A 13,877-nucleotide genomic window follows, 5' to 3' on the forward strand; every position below is an offset into this window, starting at 1 on the left:
ATTGGCTGCTTAGAAATTAAGTGTTAACGAGCAGTTGGACAGGTGTACCTAATAAAGTGGCCGGTGAGTGTAGATAACTGATGATAATCATGATACTGACCATTTACTGTAGGCTTGTACTACATTGTGATATTAAGGAAAATAACCTGATTTAATGCTTGACAAAAGACAAGTCCTTTGATTTGTTGAGCCCTGAGTTTTGAGCCATAAAAGCAACATCAACTATAGCAACCTCCAAAGAAGATGGAGAGTGGGGCTACAAGAACCTTCAAAACACATTTAAAAAGGGTGAATCAGTTTGAAATTGTAGTTTAATTGCTGGCTTTAAGATGTTGTGCCCTAATTGCTACTCTAACATTGTTCCTCACTCAAAGTGGAAGTTACATGCTTTTCCACAATGGGACTGATCTGTGGGATAGGCCAAGTATGACATAAGTGCTTTCTACCTTCATGTACTATTGTGCCATTCCATGTTTCAGTCTATTACATAAATCAATTGGTAAAGCCCCAGTGAGCCGCTCACTAATTTTTCACTTCTACCATTTCTGGAGAAATGAGAAAGTAACTCTGCTACGCACTTTACTCAGTATTTTACATGATCTGTAGAATCTGCAAATTGTTGCAAGAGACAATATAATAGTGCTGCATCAAGGTATATCAGAAAGGAACCCAACAGTGCTCTGAACACAAAAAGAGATCAAGTCAACTAGTTGGAATACTTTATTCTTTGTTAAGAGATATCTGTACATTAAAGATCAAGTGCCACTTTTTAAGTTCATAGAAAGTATAACAGAGGTTGCACTGTGAACAGGAAAAGAACCAGATCAAACTGCACTTTACTCAAAGCTGGAGAGGAAATTCAACACAGTTTGTTTGAGTTTAGCATCAGATGCCTCAGAGATTTGGCCATCAGTCCTGCAATCAAAAAGAGATTGGTTACAAACTGCATACATACAGAACATACTTTATAAATCTGAATGCTGTTGTCTAGAAGCTCTTCAACTCACCTGATAGCTGTCAGCAAGTCTTGGTGCTGGCTCAGGACGTGCTGCAGGAAGGCTTTCTCGAACCTGGTGATCTTGCTAGGTTCCATTTTGTCCAAATGTCCCCTCACACCAGCATAAATGACTGTTACCTGTTCTTCAATAGCCATTGGACCTGAAAGAAATGCATACAGTCACAGAACTGAAGAATGGATACATTTTCTGAAAGAAGCCTACTAAGGGACATTTAATACTGAATTTAAATACTCACAGTACTGTCCCTGTTTAAGGAGCTCAGTTAGACGAACACCACGGTTCAGCAGTTGCTGAGTGGCAGCATCCAGATCCGAACCAAATTGAGCGAAGGCTGCCACCTCACGGTATTGGGCCAGCTCCAGCTTCATGGTACCAGCCACCTGGTGATGAAACGAGATCAACGAGTCAGAATCAAAGAATTCACTGTAAACTAGCTAGGAAATCGGTGATTACACGGAAGGCTAACCTGCTTCATAGCCTTGGTCTGGGCAGCAGATCCGACGCGTGACACAGACAGTCCGACGTTGATGGCTGGTCGAATACCTTTGTAGAACAGCTCAGTCTCCAAGAAGATCTGAATGAGAAAACGGCACTAATAACTATGTTCAGGAGTTCAACTGGAATGAAGCAAGTCAACGAGTCACACACTCACTTGTCCGTCTGTGATGGAGATGACATTAGTTGGAATGTAGGCCGAAACATCACCAGCCTGTGTCTCAATAACGGGAAGGGCTGTGAGGGAGCCGCCGCCAAAGTTGTCGTTCATTTTAGCAGCTCTCTCCAGCAGACGGGAATGCAGGTAGAAGACGTCTCCTGGGTAAGCCTCACGACCAGGGGGACGGCGGAGCAGCAGGGACATCTGACGGTAGGCGACGGCCTGCAGAAAGAAAATACAAGGTTGTTGTTTCTCTGCTAACTAAAGTTTGTTAAAATAAAATGATTTACAGCAGCTGCTTCTCTCTGTATAAGCATCCCCAACAATCAGATCAAATAAAACTCACCTGCTTGGACAGATCGTCATAGATGATCAGGGCGTGCTTGCCATTGTCTCTGAAGTACTCGCCCATGGAACAACCTGAGTAGGGAGCCAGGTACTGCAGCGGAGCAGCATCAGAGGCAGTGGCAGACACTACAATGGTGTACTTCATGGCGTCAGCATCAGTCAGCCTCTTCACCAGCTGAGCCACAGTGGATCTCTTCTGGCCGATAGCAACGTAGATGCAATACAGCTTCTTCTTCTCGTCAGTTCCTTCGTTAAAGCGCTTCTGGTTGATGATTGTGTCGATGGCAATTGCGGTTTTGCTACAACACAAATGTTAATACTAAGCACCGTGTATTCACCGAAAACAGATCCATGTTGCACACAAATCAATCTCCATCTTATGTTAATATTCAAATTTAAAGCAGCCATGAACTGACAAAGGGCGGATCTAGCAGGAAATTTATGGTTATAAAAACATATTGCAATAAGCTATAATTATCATATATTGCAATACTGTAATATGTATCCCACCCCTTGTCAGTGTTAGCACTTTCACTGCTGTAACAGTATTTCAATGGCAGCTGGAATAACCTCAAATGCTGCCATGTGTTCAAGTATTCACTTTAAGCAGGTTCCTCTTACCCAGTCTGCCTGTCTCCAATGATGAGCTCACGCTGTCCACGACCGATGGGGACCAAACTGTCCACGGCTTTGATGCCAGTCTGCATTGGCTCCCTCACAGAGATACGGGGGATGATACCAGGAGCTTTGAGGCCCACACGCCTGCGGATTTTGGAACCCAGGGGACCCTGTGGGGAAAATGGTGGAACAAAAAAAAATCAACTGGTGAAACCAGTAGTATTGAAACCTAGTACTGGTATCTTGTAAACATGATTAATTGCTTTTATGTAAAGCACTTTGTGTTACATTTTATGCATTCATTGTGTGATAAAAATACACTTTATTAATATCATGGTTCACCTTGCCATCGATAGCATTTCCCAGAGCATCAACGACACGGCCCAGGAGCTCTTCACCAACAGGCACATCTACAATAGCACCTGTTCTCTTGACAATGTCGCCCTCCTTGATCAGCTTGTCGTTGCCAAACACAACAACACCAACGTTGTCGGGCTCCAAGTTCAGAGACATGCCCTGGATAAGAGAAGAAAAATGTATTTACTACCATGTTTCCCCGTTAGCCATATTACTAATAACGCGACAACTGCCCTCCAAGTACATAATTAAAACCAGAGCAAGTTAATAATATGTTGCACTATTTATTCTATGAACATGTAATGATTTGATAAATTGTTTTGTTTTTTTACAGTAATGGACATTCTTCTATATTCTAGGAACATTCTTTTATGCAGTATATTTACACGTGTGCTCCAAACATTCAAGCTGTAGCATCAACCCATTCAGTGAAAGCTTCGCGTCTAAGGGTTACATCATTAGTCTTACCTTGAGACCAGAGGAGAACTCCACCATCTCCTCAGCCTGCACGTTCCTCAGACCATGCACTCTGGCAATCCCATCACCGATGGACAGCACGCGTCCAGTCTCCTCCAAGTTAGCACTGGTGTCAGCTCCCATGATCTTTTGCTCCAGAATGGACGATACCTCAGCTGTGCCTTTAATGTATATAAAGCACACTAATTAACAACTTTGGAAACACTGTTGTGTAACAATTATTTCATTTTATAGTAGTAGTAGTAGTAGTAGTAGTAGTAGTAGTAGTAGTAGTAGGCCAAAACAAGGTTCCTGAAACACTGACCCGTTTTCTGCAGCCATGGTCGCGTGGTGTGTAGATTCTTGACTCCTACACATGCTGCGGCAACGTTCTTGGATACCTTTAAGACAATGGGAACGAGTACAGAAATCAACTTTGTACAGACTGAAACGTGTAGCACTTTTCAATTGAATCACTTATTTTAAAATCAGCAAAATCAAATATAAAACCAGGCACTAATGTATTGGGTACACCCAGTTTAAACTAATGCAATCTACTTTGTCATGGTGCTAAGAAAGCTTACCTAATTGCCCTTCCAGTTTGGGTATCTCATGTATTACCACTACACTCAGTACTGTTTAAAAACAGTGAAAAAGGTTTCCTGACTGTTTCCTATTCTAAACAAATTATCAACTATTTTTGATATGTCTTAGCTTAATAAACACAATATGAACCAACATTTACAAGTATTATTATCAGTCTGTATTGATGTTACTTTGATTATTTTTTTATAGAGAACAGTACATTCATTTTTAGGACTTATGTCATTTCCAACTATCTGGATAGGCAACAAAGCTGCAACTTAGCGAACAGTTGTAAATTGTTTTATTTTGCAGCAGACAGAATATCTATTCATCTACAAGAGACTGAGGATTTTGGAAACAGCTTCAGAACCGCAACTAGAATTACTTTCTGGGTTTTCAAACCTCTCCAGGTATTCATTATTTGGGAAACGCATGTACTTGTCTGCTACTCAAATGCAATATTAAGTTACTGTAATTCATTCAAACATTGAATGACATCAGCCATTTCCACAAATATTTCATTCTAAATCAATATTGCAGCTCTATATTAGCACATTCATAAACATTCTACAACATGACTAGGGCCTGTGCCAAAATAATGGAGAAGGGCCCAGGTCATGCAGTCTGCAGGGTCATAGGACAGTCCTCACCGATAACTATAACTAGCAAAAACAATATTAATATCCAGCCAATGTCACCCCAATACATAAACAGCTAACCTTTGCAAAGTTTAGCCGGGCAAAAGCATTTGCAATACAAGCTAGCATGAACAATGAAAGCTAAAGAGACAAAGCTGACCTTCAATAACGAATTACATTCATCACTGCTCTTTAGCTTAGTCATAATATTTGACAATACGTTAACACATGATTCAGAGATTAATTTTATCGTCTAGTCACGCTTAATAGTTACTGTACTAGCCAGCTTGTGGGCGCCTTGTTGCCGTCTGTCAGCGTCAAAACATAACAGTGGGACTGGGAACTAGCAAAGTGGAGGGCCCGGTGTCCTCCGGTGCAAAGACGTGTGTATGCGCAACACCGCCAATACTTTTTATTTGAATAAATTCGGAGTTTTATAAAGTAAATCGACACAAATCTAAACACATAAGACGTTAGACTTGCTTACAAATCCAGCCTGTCGAGGAAGACTGCGGGTAAGAGCCGCTGCGACGCGTACTGACAGCATGTTGTCCTGCAGGATCTGTCCTGCTCCTGGTTCAGAGAGAGAAGGATGGCGGACACGGCAACAAACTTGTAGAAAGGTCGCAGATACCCGGAAGTACTTCAAAATAAACGACTTATTTTTCTTCTTTCTTATAACTCTGTTAAGAAATAGACAATGAAATATTGACAAGTAAGTAAACAAGTAACGGATAAGCATAGGTTGATACAACATCAAATAAAAAATAAAAGATGCCACCCTATAATATTTCATTTTCATTGGTTGTTTTTCTTGAATTGTAATACAATACAAGAAAAACAACCAATGAAATATAACGTAGTATATAGTTTTAAAACTATACTCTGTTTTATACGTTTAATGAATTTAGTAACATTATAAAACAATTAAGTAAGTATACTTGCTTTTGTGTTTCATCCCTCTCATGCCTATAACATTCCTTAAAACACATTATTACTATAGTTAGATCATTATGACCCAGGTTCAGGGAACCGTACATTAACATTGCTCGAAATTTAATTCACAAAAATAAAGATTAGCTATTGTTCATGGTAAAAACATTTTTTTATAAGTGGGCCAACGGAGTTCTTGAGATCTAGCTAGACAATTGTCAATATTATCTTGGTTTTTATGGTGCATTGTAACGCTGTCCATAAATTTGGTGGAGTAAAAAGTAGTTAACCTTCGAAAGATTGTGGAGTAGATCTTTACTCAAGTACCTCAGAGATTTAGTGTTAGCTCAGTGTGCTTGAGTGAAATATACTTTTCACCATCGCTGTGATAGGCCTATCATAGGCTATAAGAAAATCACGTTTTTTTAATTCGCACGGAATTTCAAATATAGCGTGCCGTTAATATAATACATCCCAACTTCATTGGCGCTTTTTTACAAGGGAATTTTATTCGCTCCCTCTGCTGCTTGTGAAAACCCAATAAAGACCAGCACTCTTCCGCTACTCTGTTCCATGCATCTATATCTATAGTTACCGTATATTAACTGTCTATGATATAACTGCTTTCCCTTGCCCACAACCTAACCCCTTCTGTCAATGCCTTTTCTGCGGTATTTTCCCATCCTGTAGTTTTAATATCCGGCCAACGGGGGCGCTCGACCAGGTGAAAATGCCCGGAAGTGGCGCATGTAGCTTTGTGAAGGACCAAGACGGACGGCTGATGGAGACATTTTAAAATAAACACACAGCTAACTGCTAACGGCTAACGGGGCTCGCAAAGGTGCGAGCGCACTGCGCCAAAACACGTTCAAATTCTTCCAAGTTGTAAAGAAGTAACATATAATTAGCGGTAAATTGTTTATGCATTGTAAATCAAAGAGGCTAGAGATAACCGAAGATGTTAAAAAGTCTAACACTGGGAAAAGAAGAATATAACTAACGCCAAGGTAAGTTGTAACTAGTACGGCCGATTTTAAATGCTAGCTAAGTTGGCTAACGTTACCGCTTAGACTCACTGACTGAGATAACGTTAGCCGTTAGCTGATGACATTATCCTGCTTGTTACGCCTCTGAGTGGCTAGATACAGCTTCCATTTATAGGATCGTGCTAGGCAGCTGCCCTGCAACCTGAACATTTGCCGTGACTTGTCGTCTTCTCGCCAAGTTTGCAGAGTGTAAGGTTATGATCGAGTTTAGCTTCACTACGCAGCTGTAAGTAGTGCCTGGTTCCAAGCTTGTGTTAGCCTTAGCTAGCCACATACATATAAAGTAATTAAACCATTCGGCATTAAATGTCTGATAGTACACACACTTGGTTTCAGTGTGACCGAGGAGGTTTAAAAGAAATAAATGGAATCATTCTCGGGCTGTTTGAGAATTAAAAGTAGAATACAAATAAAAGTAACTCTTAGAAGCTAGCTAGCTAACCAACATTACTTAGCTACTTACAGTAATATCGATAATGGGAATTTCTGGCCAAATTGTTGCATATTAAGAATATTTTTTTGTTTTTGGTATGTTAACAGTTTGTAGCAATGCAACATGTTAACACAGAATAAAATGCACAGAATACGTTTGACAACGTTGTATGCAGGTTGGTAAAAAAGAAAAATGCTAAAAAGACACATACAAATGTTTGGCCATTGTGATACAAAATCTGAATGTCCACCATATTTAACAATGGCCGTATGAATTGCCTATGCTATCAGACATATTGCAGATATTAAGACTGAATTGGAATTAGTGATGTGTTTTTCTTCCAGCAGGTGAGCTCCTGTCCAGGCACATTGGTCCATGTTTGATGGACCTTTGGGCTCTGGCTTCAACTAGCATGAAGATGGCTGACTCAGACAAGGCAGAAGAATTTGTGGATGCCGAGTGCCCCCCAGAGTGCCTTGATGAAGCACAATCAGCCACAAGCTCTGTCCAGGGAGAGCAGGATGAGCATCTGAAAACGGAGCCCACCACCAGTACCAGCTCACCACCAAAGGAGGCAGACAGCCCCTTGAATACAGAGGGCGAGCAGAGTCTCCTCTCCATGCCATGCCTGATGAAGGAGCTCCGCCGAGACTCCCCAGAGTCTCAGCATGCCTCTACAGGAAGTGACAAGCCAGTATCTTGTCATGTGTATGAGAGTGACTCCTCAAATCCCTGCATGCTCTCCCCCTCATCTAGTGGCCACCTTGCTGACTCAGACACACTCTCCTCAGGGGATGAAGGTGCTGCTCCTCCCAAGGGAAAAGATGGAGAGGGCGTCATGGACGCTGCAAATGATCCTGGCCAGGCAGTAGGAAGGCAATCGTCTGCAACAGCTACAGGGGGGAGGAAGTCTCGGCGGTCGCGTTCAGAGAGCGAGATGCCGCCTAATGCAATGGCTGCAAAGAAAAACCGCTGCCAGCCCACCTTGGTAGCAGCAGGAGGGCAGGAAAAACAAAGCAATGGCAAGCTGGCAAAAGTTAAAGGTCACCGGAGCCAGAAACACAAGGAGCGAATACGTTTGCTAAGGCAAAAACGGGAAGCAGCAGCACGGAAGAAGTATAACCTGCTGCAGGACAGCAGTACAAGTGACAGCGAGCTCACGTGTGACTCCAGCACCAGCTCCTCTGAGGACGAGGATGATGACACCTCAGGAGGTAGCAAGACAATCAAGACAGATATTTCAGGTAACATCCAATGTTCACAACACATGCTTATGGCACAGTGCTACTACAACTGTGTGGTAGTACAGGGTAACAGTTGCAGCCCCTTAGATATCCCATGTAGAACACTGTATCACATAGTGATAAAAGAACATGACAATCAAAATGACTAGCAATCAGAGTCAAACACAGAGCTTGGCAATAAGAGGGAGCCTGCATTACTTAACATTTTCAGGCAACCAAAACAAATTGTTCACATGCCACATATAGTAAGAACATGTAATAGGGTTATATAAAGCCTTTGCAATATTAGCTCAATACCAGCACTGCTTTGTTTTTGTTTTATCCATCACTTTTGTTATTTTTCTCACTCATCTCTTCAGATTTCTCTTCAGTCACCCTTTTTTTATATACTTAGATTGTGTGTGTATGAGGGCCTATGCCCAGTCTCTTGTAGTAAAACAATGTATGTTTTGTTAGAACTTTATCTCATCATTTGCATGCTGTGAAAGTCTAGTGGACATTCTTCAACTCATGGAATGATGTGAACAGAGTTGTGTTAATCTAACCTATATTGCAAATCAACAAGTGAGCCATTTGCTCTATATCCTCAATGTTTGCTATAAATAGACAATGAATGGTGCATGATCACACTGTTCAGTTACAATTTACTGTACAGTTACTGTTTAGCTTTGGTGTGCTGGTAGAAACATAGTCTTCAGGTGACAGGAGGTTATAATGTCTTATGTGGCACCTTTGACATGTCACATAACTCTTGGTCATGTACTATGAAATAAAAATGCACATACAGCTCTTACTAAGGATGGCTTTAAGCTAAAAAAAAAAAAATTAACTACGGCACAGAAGTGTCTAACACTGACAGTGTTGTCTGCACATTGGCCCTTTGATTCTTCCGTTAGCTTATGTTTCTTAAATAAATGTAAAAATCTCTTGGGTGAGTTGAGTTCTCCATAAGTAGCAACTGGCAGGGTGGTATTCACAGGCCTGCTAAGTACTTTAGGTGGTTCTTTTCATTGTGATTGCATTTCCTAGGAATATAACCTGTTGGGTTGGTTTTGATAGGCAGTTATTCATTCCTGGGAAATTCAGAATTTAGCTGGTGGTTTGTCAAGGTTTTTGTTTAACAAATTATTGTCACTTAGCGTGTTTTCGGAGTGGAACTAGTTTATGCAGTGTTAGTTTTTTTGTTCAGAGGCACTTTATACAAGGTTTATACAAGGTGTCTGTTTGACTAAAACTAACGCTACTGCATAGTTTTTGAAGGTGGTTGAAGTTTAAGAAGAAAATATTGTTAGACATATCTGTTGCCCTTCATCAAAGGTTTGTAATGAAATTGCTTAAAATGTTTGTTTTTTTACCTCACAGTCTCTCCAGTTAACACATTTTCAAAACCATGGTAACTGACTCAGTCTCCGGTGACATCAGTTATCTCCCTTTTAGTGATTTGTACTACATGAAATGTTTTCAACCATTTTTTTACATCCTGCACACAGATTTGAGTGCTTCAACTGCATGATGTAGTCCATCAGCATGAAAGAGTCAATCTGCACGTAACCAAAATCAAACTGTCATTTTCTCTTTTAATACAAAGTCCACCTCCGAAGCATGAAAGTGCTACTGTATTTTCTTATGGCTTGGCCTCAATGTCTTTAAAGCTGGCTTCAGACGTGCATCGGAGAGATCCAGAGTGGGCGCCCAGATTCATGGGCTGCTGGACACCAGTTCGTGGGACAGGAACGGCATCGGCAGTGTTCTGGAGGAGGCCATGACGCGATTTGCAGTGATGCAGCGCCAGACTGAGGAGCGCTTCCGCATCTGGATGGAAAAGCTTGCACATCTCGACTCGGACAACGATTCGTCCAAGCGGTCAAGTGATGCCATAGAGGGGCAGCATCATCCAACCCATGGGGGACGCCCGTCCCCACCCAGTTCCTTTTTGCCATCGTCAGAGTCTTCAGAGACTATGGCTGCCTACATGTTGGCACGAGAGAACAACAGCCTCGCCTCCACCACTAACAACAACAACAACACCCTACCTGATGTGGTCACTCAGAATGGAAATCTAGGTGTTCCAGATCCTGGTCTCTTGAATGTTTAGATTTCACTTCTACACCACTCCTTGCTGTTTCATACTTTGATCTTACCAAGAGTGGAACAACTTGATGCAGAAAGCATGGCGATGGGTATTAATAGGTCAAAGATGCGAGGTCACTAAACGGATACACAATCAACAGCAACTGGTTCCGACCTGGTTATTTGAACTTGACTCTGTGCATACCTGAGGCCAAGTTAGTGCATTGGCTGGCACCGAATCACTGTGAGATTCGACATTCAGAATAATTCAACTCACCTGTTTGATTTCTGCAGCATCTGTGACACACGGCATATCTCAATAGACTGTTGAGTCAGGGCACTTATTGTATTGCTTATTGTCTCGCTTGTTTGTTTTTGTGTAACACACACACACACACACACACACACACACACACACACAGAGAGAAAGAAGCTGATCATGTCACTCTTACAGCACCTGGGCAGCCGTCATGAGTGCTGGGTGGGGTGCTACTGCTTAACAGCATGTGCCTTGTCTTTCTGACTTCACACTGGGAATGCTAGCTAGAGCAGCATAGTAATATTTCTTTAGAAATTGGGTTGAACACTCTACATTACCATTCTTTCTCCAGAACTATGTTTGCACTTTGCTTGTAAATGGTTCAGGACTTTTAAATTCTTGTGACAACTTTTAATTTTGGTGGTATAGCTTTACTAACATATTAAACATATACATAACAATATAAATTTGCCTCTAAATATATACACTATACACAATTTCTTGCTTTTTTTAAAATCCTACGATGTAATTAGATTAGATGTGTTTACATTTTGTAATGTTTGCGTTTCTGTTACATTTGCTGCTATTGCTGCCTTTGTGCAGTAACAAGAAACTAGTGAGGGAGTTCTGACTTCCAATGTGTTTTTTTTTAGTAGCCTATATATATATATATATGGACATCAGATAAGGCACGGGTTCCTATGTTGTGGCTATAAGCTGCAATATCAAGAGCTCCAAATTTTCACCCGTATAATATTCGCCTAGTTAGTTTTGTATGTGCACTAAGCTGCCAGCCTGGCCTGTGCTCCACAAGGTGCTGCGTGTTCTTGCAGCATGATTTGAACCTGAAAACCCAGGCGTCAAACTCAAACATATACAGCAGTTATCCAGCTGCAGTATGATGCATGGCAATGTTTACTGATTTCCTAAGAACTAACTGATCTGAGTGATCAAGTGGCCTTCTCTGGTTCAGATCCTGTGGTCTTTTTGGCAGAAACACTCCACTGCAACCCTCTCCTCAAACTACTTTTACTGATGTAGATGGCCATAGTGTCACAGTTCAACACTGCTAACACTATCTAACCATCAAATACATTGATGAAGGAATTTTTGGCCTAATCGTATTCATAGTTAGGACGTTAAAGTGTTACATTTTCTGTATTTGTATATGTAGCCCTATGTCTGTTAGGTTTTACAAAAGGTAACGCTGGCGGCATTGTTTCCCCACCTGTTTGCATGTGGTTATATTAGTATTTAGAACGTGCAAGGCCAAATTAGTTTTCATCAGCAGCATGTGTGCTTGGTTTACCTTTGCTTATGCTGATACATGGTGACTGACAGAACATTTTATCTATTTAGTTGTTTTCTCTTGGCCAAATGGTTTTGTTTCCAGTTGTGTGAATATTGGTGTTTTTGGTTTATGGTGCATAATCATCTACATTTAGTTTAAATGGATCCAGCAGCTGCTGTCTTGCATTTGTTAAAACTGAAATTACCTTTAAATCAACAGTTTTGTTGACATGGTAAAGGGAGCCTTGTGCATACAATTTACAAACTATGTGCATTAAAACCAACACTAAGGACAGTCCATTGTTTACCAAAGAGACTATCCTGGTTTACATTGGTCATTTTTCTATCTACAATACATGGCCTTGACATTGGCAAATCCTCGGTTTCTCTGGTAACTATAGTACCTGCCTATTTCAACCCAATCAGCTATTCATAGGAAGTGTTCTCTCATAGTACATGCTGTCCAGAAAAACTCCCTCACACATACCTACAGACACTTCTGGATTTTGTGTGTGTTTGCGCGTGTGTGTGAGAGACCCAGGGATTCCTTTTGACAGGGTAGAAGAAAGATACATGTTCCCTTAGTTATTCTTCTGTTTGGCTGTTATTATCCCACTACATTTTATTCACTAAGTAAAATCATTTTGAAGTGTTTTGTAATGTCTGTACTCTAGTGTTGTTTTTATGTGAATGGCTGTTATTTTAAAAGCAATAAATAGAGAAAAAAACACTTAATGATTTATTTTATTTATTTGCTCTTACCATATAAAAGCCTCAGTAGTGTAAATTTGGATATTGCTGATAACCTTATTCACAGTGGGGCACTTTTTTTGTTATTCATGTTTTAGTAGTGCTAATAGATTGGATGAGCCAAAAATGTTCAAATTCACTGTTGATGTAAACCTTTCGTATTTTGGAAAATGGTGTGTGTTTCCTTATTGCATTGTAGACGCTGCAGTTAGTAGGACTATGGATGCAGTGTCCAGTCTCTGTTCCAAACAGTCCTATGATTGCAAAGCATGATTTGAATAATGAAGTGTTTTCTTTGTTTTCTGCAGACGGGCTTCCAGTAGTGGGTCACTATGATATTTCAGACACTGATTCTAACCAGGAGAGTATGAGTGTGGAGACAGTCCGGCCCACGGTGATTAAGCATGAGCTAAAAACACACAGAGGCCAGGATATGGCAGCTCACTCTGGGTGTATAAAAGCTCTGTGCTCTATCTCAGGTCAGTTACAAACCCGCTGAATCCAAACTGATAATTTCCACTCCTCTCAGAAGACAGTACATTTAGAAGCATGGGTGCAAAGTGCTTTGTGGGGGAAACGGTCTTATTAATCTCAGCAAGACGCCTTTGAAGTACTACTCCCTTCATCCCACACACCACTTGCTTGCATTGGGTGTTATAAAAAAACTCACTGCCATGCTTCAAGACAAAAGAATTTACCTTTTATGACTGACTCGTCGGCATTGTCAAAACATGAACATAAAGGGGCACAATTAAAGTTCTGTCCAATGTGTAGCTCCATGCTATCCAGTCAGCTTTTCGAACAGTGTGTCAGATTCATCATTTTGGTTTTTTTCTTGTCTGTGTCAAAGCAGCTGCAGTCGTTATATGTCAGCAAGGCCTGAAGCTCTTCCCTGCTCTGGTCATCACAATGTGTGACTCTGTTCCTCTCATTTGTTTCAGGCCACGTGGAGGCAGAGCTGTCGCACAAGGAAAGTTCTCAATACAACAACAAGGGCCAGATTAACATCGCTTCCTCTGACAGTGAGGTGGAAATAGTCGGCGTGCAAGAGAAAGCACGGTAAAGTGGGGAAACTTTATCTTTTAATAAATAAATATATATATACACTCACCGGCCACTTTATTAGGTACCCCATGCTTGTAACGGGTTGGACCCCCTTTTGCCTTCAGAACTGCC

General features: G+C 41.0%; 3 protein-coding genes and 1 long non-coding RNA gene across 8 annotated transcripts in view; 2 read left to right on the forward strand and 2 right to left on the reverse strand.

The window, feature by feature from the left end:
- The window catches only part of LOC117959670 (mucin-17), a 93,094-nt gene extending 92,123 nt beyond the window's left edge, over nucleotides 1-971 (reverse strand). Inside the window, exon 1 of the mRNA XM_034896941.1 lies at nucleotides 952-971. The gene's annotated coding sequence lies outside the window, so the exon portion shown is untranslated. The remainder of the gene's footprint in view (nucleotides 1-951) is intronic.
- atp5fa1 (ATP synthase F1 subunit alpha) lies at nucleotides 703-5,319 on the reverse strand. Its single transcript, XM_034896946.1, has 11 exons — nucleotides 5,164-5,319; nucleotides 3,779-3,854; nucleotides 3,466-3,635; nucleotides 2,983-3,156; nucleotides 2,644-2,810; nucleotides 2,021-2,321; nucleotides 1,672-1,896; nucleotides 1,486-1,593; nucleotides 1,255-1,399; nucleotides 1,008-1,158; nucleotides 703-915 (listed from the first exon to the last, which is right to left on the reverse strand). Exons 1-11 carry the CDS (start codon nucleotides 5,221-5,223, stop codon nucleotides 837-839), a joined length of 1,656 nt encoding a protein of 551 aa, XP_034752837.1. The 5' UTR covers nucleotides 5,224-5,319; the 3' UTR covers nucleotides 703-836.
- A 1,018-nt stretch (nucleotides 5,320-6,337) lies between these two features.
- c16h18orf25 (chromosome 16 C18orf25 homolog) overlaps nucleotides 6,338-13,877 on the forward strand; it is a 23,417-nt gene continuing 15,877 nt past the window's right edge. For 2 of the 5 annotated variants that reach the window (XR_004659930.1, XM_034896516.1), the window contains exons 1-4: nucleotides 6,343-6,616; nucleotides 7,433-8,332; nucleotides 13,010-13,180; nucleotides 13,643-13,760. Coding sequence is in view for 4 of the 5 variants with exons in the window: in XM_034896516.1 (XP_034752407.1) it covers nucleotides 7,471-8,332; nucleotides 13,010-13,180; nucleotides 13,643-13,760 (1,151 nt within the window). In the remaining variant the exon portion in view is untranslated. Of the gene's footprint in view, nucleotides 6,617-7,432; nucleotides 8,333-9,984; nucleotides 12,674-13,009; nucleotides 13,181-13,642; nucleotides 13,761-13,877 lie in introns of those variants that run through there. The other 3 variants (XM_034896517.1, XM_034896518.1, XM_034896519.1) reach the window with 3 other exon arrangements.
- Nucleotides 7,060-13,877, forward strand: part of LOC117959401 — a 13,424-nt gene continuing 6,606 nt past the window's right edge. Inside the window, exon 1 of the long non-coding RNA XR_004659931.1 lies at nucleotides 7,060-7,070. This is a non-coding gene — a long non-coding RNA (uncharacterized LOC117959401). The remainder of the gene's footprint in view (nucleotides 7,071-13,877) is intronic.

The sequence above is a fragment of the Etheostoma cragini genome, chromosome 16 (assembly GCF_013103735.1).
Source record: "Etheostoma cragini isolate CJK2018 chromosome 16, CSU_Ecrag_1.0, whole genome shotgun sequence".
NCBI lineage: Eukaryota > Metazoa > Chordata > Actinopteri > Perciformes > Percidae > Etheostoma > Etheostoma cragini.